Source organism: Triturus cristatus, chromosome 1_2, assembly GCF_964204655.1.
Source record: "Triturus cristatus chromosome 1_2, aTriCri1.1, whole genome shotgun sequence".
NCBI classification, from domain to species: Eukaryota; Metazoa; Chordata; class Amphibia; order Caudata; family Salamandridae; genus Triturus; species Triturus cristatus.
The window spans coordinates 147,438,371-147,450,465 of NC_140580.1; the positions used below are offsets into that span (position 1 = coordinate 147,438,371).

Here is a 12,095-nt window from a genome sequence, read left to right on the forward strand (position 1 = left end):
AACAAGGTACTTCATTGTTTTCTCACCTCGAAAGCCGAAACTCAAAGTGGCTCTGCATCAGAGATAAGCACTTCCACTGGGCAATGTTAGCTTGAGAAAGAAAACATGACTGAAGCAGGTTATAGTTACACGAATACTGATAAGTGCAATTTAAGGGGCATATGTACAAGCCTCGATCGCCACCACAACGTCACTTTCCATGACGTTGTGGTGGTGATAGGGGTTTCGCCTTATTTACAAGGCAGCGTTAAGCCACATAAGGAGGCTTAACGCTGCCTTGCAAATAAGGCACCCTATACTTTGCATGACAGGGGATGTCATTGGGTATTGCGGTGGGCGTTCCACCGCAACACCCATTAATTTTGATCGTGTCCCCTATTTACAAGAGCAGCGTAAACATGAACAGCACCAAAATTAAGACCAGGGAAAACCTGGTCTCACCCTGTCGCAACAAGGAGAAATGTTTAATTTCCCCTCATTTTTGCCGTTTCTATATGTTCTTCGTTGTGCAGCACACATGGAAACAGCAAAAGGCCATTGATTGTTAATGTGCAGGAAGGTGTCCCTTCTGACGTTTTGCAACTTCTATGTGTGCTGCATTATGCAGTACACATGGAAGTTACAAAACGCCATTTGAATATTGTTTATGTGCAGGAAGGTTTCCTTTCCTGCACATAAACAATCTTCCCCTGCAACGTCGGCACCCTTTCACTATGGTGTAAGGGTGTCTGCGTTGATGCTAGGCGGCTAAATAGCACCAGCGCATAGGGAAATGCAGGGCTGCATCGAATCCTTGTAAATGCGGTGCAGCCCTGCGTTTCGGAAGTGGCAGAGCGTGGCATTAAGCCAAGGAGGCTAACGCCACACTCCACCACTTCCGCATAAATATGCCCCTCAGTCTTTATACAGCTACCTCAGAAGTGTACCTTCCCCCATTTTAACTACAAATGAGCTAGGAGGATCCGTGTTACATTTCAAACATAACATTTTGAAATTGAAGATTTCATAATCGTTACCTTGTATTAAGGTAAAATATCAGCTTTTGAATAACAAAGCATGTAACCTTGAAACACTTTCTGTATTAAACAGATACATTGTGAACTATAGCCCGAGCGTCCCCCAAATAATGAACATTGAAATATTGGATATTGTTTCTTGCACTTTTTTCTGCTAATTAATTTTTACATGGGAGAAATCCCTCTGCCCCCATTTACCCTCACCGCACCATCCACTTTCTTACCATATCCAATCTCCTATTTCCTCACACTCTCTTCACCTTGTTTATCTTGTGCTTGGTATTTCCTGATCTGTCTTACTCAAAAAGGTGCAAGTTAGAATACCTTAGCGGATGCAGCAAGTTTTGTGCAAAATGTGCTAATATTGCCCTCTAAAAAAATACCACTTTCAGTCTGCGGGCTGGTGTCATAATTTCCCCGCTAATCAATCTTAAAATGCAAAACTTCGCAAAAGATTTCCGCAAGAGAAGATTGAGGCACAAAATATGCAGGTTTACTTTTTATTATTAAAAAACGTAATTTCAAAAAAACTTTTTTATATATATTAAGACCTAATGCACCGAAACCTGCTTGAGTCGCTGATACACATTATTTTTAAAAATGTCAATGTTTTGGAGACTTTACTTGGTTGCATGTTCCCAAAATAAATAGCACAACATGTTCAGTTTGTAGAAAATTCCATTTGTGATTTATTAATAGGTAAAAAATTCAGTATGCGGTGAATCAGTTACATCTTCAAGTTAGTTGACCATGGCTAGCGATGTAGTGCCAATGGAGTGGTAAAGGGACTACTAGGCAAAAGAAAGAGAAGTGGGAGAACAGGTGGGTAAAGGAAAACTGAAACATATTTAAGCTGATTGCCATTTTGGAGCTCTGTCTTCATTGAGCATGGCATTCCCAGTTAGAGTTAAGCCAATGAAGTGTACCGAATGCAAGTGAAGCTGAGACAACCCAAATCCTAGTAAAAAATGAATCCGAGAGTTTTTTTATAAGTACTTTTCATTATAGAATTTAAAGCTATGAATATGTTATTGTTTGATTTTGTTTCTCTTTTGTTGACAATTTTGAAGTATCTCCCAGTTCTAAAGTCCTCACCTAGGTTGTAATCCTCTCTCCCCGATACTTCCTTGCTTGATTAGTACCTCAACTAGGTGTGGTGGTTCTGGTTCCCTCACAGACAAGTCCACTCACATCTGTTCCAGCACATTGCCCTGCCCTAGCGACATCTTGTGCCATTCCCATCACCATCCCACATGCTAGCCAATTAGATCTGAGTCCTTAGGTGACGGATCAGTGAGATGGCCTATGAATCCAACGCGTATCCTTTTAGAACAGGGAAGCTGTTAAATGCGTGCCCATTGGACCACGTCTGCTTTGCACAATAATATTTTGCAGCGTAAATATAGGGGATCATTTTGCAAAGCTTTCCGAATTTCGATAACTAGGGTACACTGACATCCATTTTGATGCAAAATGTTTCTGTTTTCTTTCCAGTTTAGATACAAAGAGGCATTTGAGAAAATGAAAGGGCAGGCTTCGTCTGCACGTGGTCTGGAAGGTGACATCAACATTGCCCATTCAGTACACGCAGCTTCCTTGCAAAGCAATGTAAGTGATCTGAAGTTGAATTGTGTTAGTGTCGGCGGAGCCGCCAAGGTACATATTACTTGATACATCAGTGGTTGATAACCAATCATTTTCCAATTATATGTCCATATGCCTTCTTCTGGATGTTAATCATTAATTGCTTCAAGCATGACTTAATCTTAAGAAATACTAGGAAGTGGATGATCAATAAATTATAATCATAAATCCTTTTTATTAAAGATTAAAAATATTATTTATTGACATACATTTCAAACAAAAGGTCATCATTCTAATTACTGATTTTTCCATGAATAATTCTTTTTGAAAGTGAATTATATTTTAGTTACCTTAATTATCATGGCTGAGGAATTGTGCCTACCTTATTAGAAACCGGTCCAGGATGCTTGTTTCCTGGCCAGGGATGACCTGTCCTGGCAGTTCGGGCTGTACTGTTCCCATGAGGAGCAGGGCCAAGAATGATTTGCACATGGCTGGGTCTAAACTTGGGTGGAGTGGTGAGTCTAAAAACAATGGATTAAATTTAGATCTTTGTGACTCTGGGTGAGTGTTTGCATTGTTCAGCATTCCGTCCATCATTTGGTCCTTTTGGTTTTACCTCATTAGTTTGGCAAAAGTCTACTAGTCAAATTAGTTATGCAGTATGCTCTCTATCTTTTAAGGTGCATTGGAACTAGTAGTCAGTTCCAAAAGAGAATACCTTTAGATTCTTTTTTGCAGTCACCAATTAACGTGGCAACAAGTATGTTAAAAAGAAAGGAAGTAAAGGAGCAGGCTAAAACTGAGAAAAAAAATAAGAAATCGAAGGTAAAGACAGCCCAAAGAGGAAAGGCAAAGAGAAAGAGAGAAAGGGGCAAATGGAAGGGAAGAATGGGAAGAGAGAGGAAAAGGCTGAGGGTAAGGGGTAAAATGAGAATGAGATAGGGAGAACAAATTTGCAGCCAAAACTGAAACAAACTGAAAACTGAAAAAGGATCGAACTGGTGACTGTAACATGTTAAATACCTTCTGGAAATGTAAGGGTCTTGAAATTTCTTGTAATCTTGATTTATACCGCCCAGTGATACATTTGTAGAAGGGGTGTGTTGACATTTTCACTGATTGATTATAACTTTTTCACAGGAACTAGCTAATATGGTCATGGTTATTAACTAATCTATGTTTTCCACTATCAATGTTGAGTATATCACAGAGGTTTCTCTGGCAAACATGATATTTAAAGCAAATTCATTTCAATCTTTTTCCAGATTAAGGTCATTGTGAACTGCATCCAGTTTAACTATCCATCTCTGTTCTTTTGTAAAATAGTTTGTTTGTGATTTCCAACATATTGGTGTTCATTGACATTTCTAGGACCATCCAGCAGTTAGCTATTCCTTCTTGTATAGCTTTTATAAAAACCATGGAGTTGTGCATTTTTTAGTGCGGCCAGCTGAGCTATGTTCTGTAGTATTCTTGATGTGTGTCTAATGTGTATTTTGTTACAAGGAGACATCACATATATTGCATAAGTACTATTGCCATTTATCATCTAATTTTCTTTCCAGCATATGCTTTTATAATGAAACTAACTACATTTTGATGTAGTGGAAAAGTTGTATAATTTGAGTACACTGCTAATGGTTCTTCTTTTTGCAGTTGTCCAACTCTCTGTGATTATGAATGATCAAGACATTAATTTGCCATTGGATTGTTTACTGAGTTTTTCCTGCATTGCATTTATTGGATGTGAAATTCAACATTCTTGAATATCCTAAATGCTTTCTGCATGCACTGCTTACGGAGCATGCATGTTTGTGGTATTTCTGTAGAGCGAATTTGAACTAAAGGCAGTGGAATATTGCACAATCAACAACAAGCATATGGTCTGTGAGTGATAGGAGAGGTAGCAGGTTTATGGACTGGTAATGCATGTTGATATAGTGTTCTTTATAGAGTCTTCAATTTTTTCTTAAATTTGAGCAGCATTAGGATAGTCCTGATCGATACTAAGATGTGGCTCCAGATAGTTTTTGATTTTTACACATCTTAGTCCACAATCCTATGGTTTCCTGGCTGCGAGTTGCAGAGAATCACCAGAGATGGTGAACATCTGTGCAAGATAAGCAGGACTACTGGGCATGATACCATCAAGGTTCATGTCATTGTGCCAGGTTTACAATGTTTCTTGTTTGTTGTTCTTGGCACATAGCAGGAATTCTGTCTTAGTTGGGTTGTGCTCCAGGTAGGCACTGGACATCCAGATGTGGTGATGTGTAGGCAGTATTTGAGGCATTGCATGTCTGAAGCAGAGGGGACTTTCTGATAGAATTGTGTGTGATCATCTTATTGGTGAATTTTGATGCTGTTATCTGTGGATAGAGCACTAAGCAGCTCCATGTAGAGTTTGGAGTACTGAGGAAGTCCACAGGTGAAGAGAACAATTGAAAGTGCCCATGTGAACAAACTGATGTCTGTTTAAAAGGTATAAGGCTAACCACTGAACATGACTTCTAGGACTGCTAATTGGTTTGTTCAGTCATTATTTACATTTCTACATTATTGGTCTATACATGCGGTCACTGCAGTTTGCTCGGACACACTGGGAATGGAAGGGTATGGATACAGGAGTTAGGGGAAGTTGCTGAGTAAAGAAAATTTACTTGCTGGTTGTTTTAATCTCTCTGCTTGATCAACCTCTTGATCATCAGAGCTCCAGCTCAGTTTAGTTCTCTTGATAGTGTTAAGTTGTGTTGTTTTTTGTAGCACTTTTTGCTGTTGAGGGGTCATCCTAAATTTCTGTAATGGATGGGAGAGTGGAAAGGAGTGGACAATTTAGAGAGCAACAGGAAGGAGCCTTGTGATCGGAATGCCCTTCCCCTAAATGCTAATATCTAAATGTATGGAGTGATAACACATTGTTGCTACCTGAACTTAAGTATTTGGCTGTCTGGTAGGGAGGGAACAAAGGAGCAGGAGATGCAAGGGGATAAGCAGGGGAGGGTGGGGTAGAAACAGGTGAAGAAAGGAGGTAGATATTGTGGTGAGTTTTGATAGTATTGGAAGCCAGTGCCCCAGGATCTTGTCGAAACTTTCTAGCTAACTGGTTTGGTGAGGCTGTTGTCCTCCTAGCAAAACAAGGGCTTACATCCACAAAGCATGTGGAGTCTGTATTTTTCTATACTGCAGCATATAGGCCGTATGTATAGCAAGCTGCTGGTATAAAGATGAGAGTGTCTAGCTGTACAGTACATGATGATGAAAAACATTTGACATAACAAGTCAGATAATCTTTGGCAGTGCGAGTATATAGTGTACCAAAAGCGATACAATACTTTTCAGGTTGTTCTAGTTGAAATGTCACTTCATCTGTGTCTGCATAGAAGGCAATATTAGGAAGGCATGAGTGGGGTGTGCATATTTTTGACTTTGCTACAGGGAGCTCTGGCATAATTTCAAGAACCCCATTCAAGATTGTGGATTTTATACGCCCTGAAGTTCTTCAGATTGCAAATGTAATTACAGCTCTTAGGCAGTTTTTTCTTTTTCCATCACATCTTGTGGCTGACAAAATATGATTGTTTTGTATCTTTACCCAGGTTAACTATAAGAAAGGATCAGAGAAGACAAGGAACCAGTTCCATCTGCCACTTGATATGGTGAACCTGGTGCACGCCAAGAATGCCCAACTGTTAGTTAGTGACCAGGACTACAAGCACCTGTTGCACCACTACACTTCTCTTTCCGATGACATGAGGCTACAGTGTGCCAAGAAAGCCTATGAGCTGCAGAGTGAGGTGAGCTCTGATATCAAATTCAGTATAGGAATGAAGATGGGAGGAGTTTTAAATCCACAAATGAAGTCACAATTTAACATCTTTTACCAAGTTTCCCATTTTTAAAAGCATAGATATAAGATGTAACCTGGAGGGACTACTTAATTCTAATTTGATTATTTTCTCTTGAAGATGATAACCAGAACATTCCTTTTTTACCGAGTAACCAAAATACGAAACATGGTTATTTTAAATTAGTGAACCAATTGCCGATTTATACAGGCAGACACGTTTCCATGGTGCATCTATTTGATCTGATGGTATTATTTATTTTGTACTCAATTACATTTGCAAATAAACGAGAATTTGTAAGGACTCAATGGCACTGAAGGCAGCACACCTTGAGACCCAGGTGGTTCTTCATAAACTATTGCAAAATATGGACATTATCTAGGTGGTTGTGGAAGCCTCTCAGGAAACCTTTCAAAAGGCAGTGGAATCCAGCAGCTTGGGGGTGGTTCAGCATGAACAGCGGATAACTATCTTGTCCTCTCAGGTGGAAGACCTGGAGAACAGGTCACGGCGGAACAATATGTGGGTTTTGGGGGTAGCAGAGGGAGCAGAAGGTGATGATCCCTAGGAGTTCGTAGTCCGCTTATTTGGAAAGGCATTTCCAGCTTTGAGTGATTAGGATATGCATTCCATGATACAGCGGGCGCACCGCTTCCCCTGTTGTCAGCCTAGTAAACCCTCCCAATTGATTCATATCGGAAACTACATCCTTCGACAAGAGGTTTTTTGAGCTGCGACCTCTAAGCTGCTGGACAAAGCATGTGGTATTGATTTTTTTGTTCACTCAGACTTTTGTCATCAAACAATTGTGAGGCGGTGGCAGCTGCGTGAGTTCATTCCGACCCTGCAGAAGCTGGGGCCTCTGTTTCGCTTATGGAACCTGCAATCCTATTGATTCAGAAAGATGGCCAAGCCTTTTATTGTTATGATAGTCATGAAACACAGGAGCTACTGGCCAAGTGGCAATCAGGGGTGGGTGATGATCCTCTGCTTTTGTGTTTTTGATATAATTAATTTCTGCTAATGCACTTGGCTTCTACTGGGTTAAGATGAAACATTTGTGGCTTTAGGATATTTATTCTCTTTACTTTTTGGTCTATGGCCTGAAGGGTTGGGAAGTCTGGGTGGTTTTCTTGGTGGGGGGGGGCGTTTTGGGGATATAATTCGGGTTTCTCCTTTTCTTTCCCTCTGCTCTTTTAAGGTAGGCTTTATTTGTTGTGGTGATTTTGCTGTCCCCTCCATCCTGCTCCCCTTTATATTTATAGTTGCAATTTCATGGGTGGCGGGGTGGGGGGTTGGAGGCTCACTGTTCCTTTGTCTTCTTGATTGGCTGATTTCTTGTTGGGACTGCTGGGCAGTGGGGGCTGGGCCTGGGGCTGTCTCGTGATGGGCGGGATTAGAATCACAAGTTAGGTTGGGGTTATGCCGCTGATGCTTGGGGCTTGGTATGGGGGTGGGCAGGTTGCCCTCATGAGAGTCAGGGGGGGGTTAGGGGATTATGGGTTTATTCTTCTGAGCGTTTGGGGTATTCTTTTTGACAATTTAACCTGGAGTAAGGTGGCTTACACTACAAGTGCAATATGTAGCTTGATTTAGCAAAGGAGCCTTGGAGTTAGCATGTCTTATTGTGTGGTGAGGGGAAGTAGCACATGGATGATGTGTGGTTATGGCAATAGCTAGTGGGGGCGGAGGTCCTGGGCAGCAGCTGCATATTTAATCATGGTCCATTAATAGAGTCAAATTGTCATAAAAGCAGAAACTTGTATGGGAGGCTTTGAATAATGTTAGGCCACAAATCATGTGTCTCCAGAAGACTCATCTGTCTTAGATGGAAGGTACGGTATTATAAGATCTAGGATATAAGACCCTATCCCTTTCTTGTTATACCTCTTCTCAGAGGAGGGGTTGCTCTATTGGTATGGGATAGTTGGTGGGAGGTATTAGGACAAATAGCAGATCCAGGAGAGTGGTGGCTGTTGGCACCTATTTAGAAGGACAGGGATCATTTTACTATTTGTGTTCTCTATGGGCCTACTACGAATGATCCGAAGATTTTTGATGTTTGCTATCATTGCTGCATGTTTGGCCCCCACCCTGTAATATGTATGGTGATTTCAACATTACACTATACCCTAAGATTGATTTGGCATCCCAGCTTGGACACTCAAATCCACACATCGATGACTTGAGTCACTGAGGGAAGCACCTTCAGCGTGGGGACAGTGTTCATGCTCATATCCCCATACACTTTCGTTGATATTTGACATTTTAAACATTCTAGTGTATTGGGTTTTACGTTATACTCTGCTCTTCATAAGGCCATGTCAGAACTGGATATGTTTTTGATTAGTAATATGTTGGTTTCCTCTTCTAGGATTATATGTAATCCAAGGGTCCTCTCAGACCATAACGTTTTGTCATTGTTTATACAGCTTGGTGAGGCTACTCAGTTATTTGGCTCTCGGAGCTAGACATTTGAACGCAGGTTACTCTTGGAAGATGGTTATGTAAGTTCACTGAATTTGCTTATAAGGGAGTTTCTCAAATGAAACATAGGGACTGCATTGCTCCCTGTGGTCTGGGACTCCCTTAAAGCGTTCTGTCAAGGACAGACTCTTCAGTTTGCTTCTTATCAACATAGAATGGCAGTAGCTGTGGAAACAGGGATCCGACGGACTTTGGGGTCCATTGAATCCGATATAGACAACAGTATCAGGGTGAGGGGGGACTTCGGGTTGAGCGGCTCTTGGAGCAGTCAACTGTTCTTAGAGCTTCCCTAAGGACAAAATGTTGGGAAAGGGTGGTCAAAAGCAGGAGAGCTCGACAGATGACATATTTGGAGAATAATGAGGAAATGGGGCGGATTCTGTCATTTTGGGGGCAAGACAGATCTAGTTTGTATATCATTCAGCAAATTCAGGATGAGAACGGTCTTTTAGTTACGGATCCTGTCCTAGTGTACAAAGTATTTCGCTGATTGTATCAGGACCTCTATAGAGAGGATTGCCTCTCCTCTGCTGAGGAGAACTCTCGATTTATACAGCAGTATTTTGACTGTCGGGTGACTCCTACTCAGCAATCTAAATTAGAGGCAACCATTACTCTTAATGAGGTTCAAGAGGGCATCAGTTCTTTGGCTAGGGGGAAGGCATCAGGCCCCGTTGGAATTTTATTTTTCCTTTTTACAGATTTTGTCCACAGTGTTAATGGACCTGTTCAATTCATTTGATTATTTGGATAATGTTCCTGAGTCTTGGAGAGACACAAATATTGTGGTTTTTCCAAAAAAAGGGGAAGGATCCCACGTCTTGTGGGTCATACTGTCCTATTTCTCTAATAAATTCTGATTCTAAAGTATATACTCACATTCTTGCTAATCGCCTGTCAGCAATTATCTCGCAGTTGGTGGATCCAAACCAGCATGGGTTTATTCCAGGCTGGGATACTGCGCCACATGTTAATACTGCATTCTCGGCTTTGGAGGTGGCCTCTGTATCCGGTAGCTCTGTTTGTATGATTTGTTTGGATGCAGAGAAGACTTTCGATCGCATCTCTTGGCTCTTCCTTTAGGAGGTTATGGAGTCTGATGGGCTAGGTTCTACATTTGTTTCTAGGGTTTGGCATCTTTACCTGGGTCTTAAGGCAAGAGTCCGTAGTGCAGGCCTTTTATGAGGCCCTATTGCTATTCTCCGTTTTACCAGGCAGAGATGCCATCTTTCCCCGCAGCTTTTTTCGCTGTGTATTGAACCTTTTATTCAATCTCTTAAATGGATTGTGGGGATACAAACCTTGAGGCTTCATCGACACATAGTCAAAATTCTTGCATACACTGATTACATCGCTGTTTTGATGCCAGCTCCAATTGAGGGTTTGAAGTCAGTGGTGGCAGCAGCCCAATCATTTTGGGAGGTTGCTAACTACAGGCTGAACTCTGAAAACTCAGATTTTATCTAATTTAGCTCCGTCTGCCCTGGATCAACGGTGGATGCAGTCCCTGTGCTAACTTGGGGTTGAGTTAGCAATTAATATACCAGATATTATGGAGCATAATTATGGGAAGTTGTACCAGCATTCAGCGGCGATCTTTCTTAAGTAGAACTGTGCATTGAGGGCTTATAGGTTACTGTAATCTAATTAAGGTGACTATCCTTCTGTGGTATTTGTATTTTTTCTGTTATATCCCACTCATTCTTCCAGCAACTTTTTTTCTCTAGAGTGGAGGCATTATGGCAGACGTTTATCTGGGCCTAGCATAAACCTCGATGCAGGATTCAGTTTTAAAGCAGACCAAGGAAGATGGTTGGGGGGTATCACTTCCTATTCTTAGATACTACTTTTTGAAGTCATTCATTACACAGCTCTGATTGGTGCTGGGGTGGTCACCTTGGCCACTGGCTGGCATGTTTTCAGAGTCTCTTCCATTGGACGAATTGATTGTCCCCGATTCCAGTATTGTTGACACAATGTACTTTAAACATACTCGCTTTAAGATTCTAAAAGTTTTTCATCTGGTCTGGTGCTCTTTTTGGAGAATATTTTCAGGTATTGCTCCATATAATTCACTTTCGTACTTGGGCTATACCCGCAATGTTCCTCAGAGCATTCATGATGGGTTCTAGGAGATATGGGAAAGGTCTAATCTTTGTACCTTAGGTCAACTTTTCGAAGGTAATATCTTTTTTCCTTTAGTAGTCTGCAGCAGCAGGTACCATCTTTGGATATTTACAGTTCTGGCATTTTATTTTTGGCCATAGGGGAGAGGACCTGAACTGCATTGATAACTTGGGCTTGCATCTTATTAGGGAAACTCTGTGCAAGAGAAGTATAGGGTTTGTTTACAAATTAATTTATATGTCTTCACATAATCTAGTTGAGGATTGGTCCCAGCAGAGGGCCGATAAGTGGAGCTCTTTGCTTGGCTCAGAAGGTACCGGGACCGATCTCTGGCATAGCAGTATGATGTACCATTTAGCTCTGAATGTATCTCGGATCAAGGTACATCACCTTAACTTTATCAATCACTGGTACTATACCCCACATCTTCTTTTTATTATGAAGTTACAGGCGGATAACCAGTGTTTTCGCTGTGGGTTGGCGGGGCTAATGCAGTCCATCTTTTTGCATCTTGCCCTGCGCAGCAACTGTTTTAGCAGTTTGTTTTTGGCAAACTAGGGGACATATCATATGTGGTGGTTTCTGCTGATCCAAACCTTATCATGCTGGGGCATTCACCGGCTATTCTCCCCGCTTTGTGGGAGTATATTTATTTTCCATCACTTTAGCGAGGCTGGTCTTGGCACCATTCTAACTTGCTAGCGAGCCGCCCGATCTTCGGATCTGGGGGTGGGAAATTTTACACACCAGCAGGCTAGAGATGGCCCTCATTGATAGCGACTTGCGGAGGAAACGACTGGGATCTGAGATCCCGTTCGGGGATGGTTGGCCAGGATTGCTGTCTTCCAGGGCTGGTCCGCCTTTACTTGAGTTGTGGGGTTTTAATTTTGCTCATCCACGGTGCTCTTCTTCTCCTTGGTATTAGGTCATATGCTTATATTCTGGATCTTATGAATTCAATTGTATTTCAATGTGCTCATGCTGAATTTATGTACTCTACCCTACTGCGTGGGATTTTAGTGTCTTCTTCTTG

General features: G+C 41.5%; 1 protein-coding gene across 1 annotated transcript in view; it reads left to right on the forward strand.

The window, feature by feature from the left end:
* NRAP (nebulin related anchoring protein) overlaps window positions 1-12,095 on the forward strand; it is a 289,660-nt gene that overhangs the window by 199,517 nt on the left and 78,048 nt on the right. The window contains exons 29-30 of the mRNA XM_085603355.1: window positions 2,511-2,624; window positions 6,200-6,397. Of these exons, the coding sequence (XP_085459481.1) occupies window positions 2,511-2,624; window positions 6,200-6,397 (312 nt within the window). The remainder of the gene's footprint in view (window positions 1-2,510; window positions 2,625-6,199; window positions 6,398-12,095) is intronic.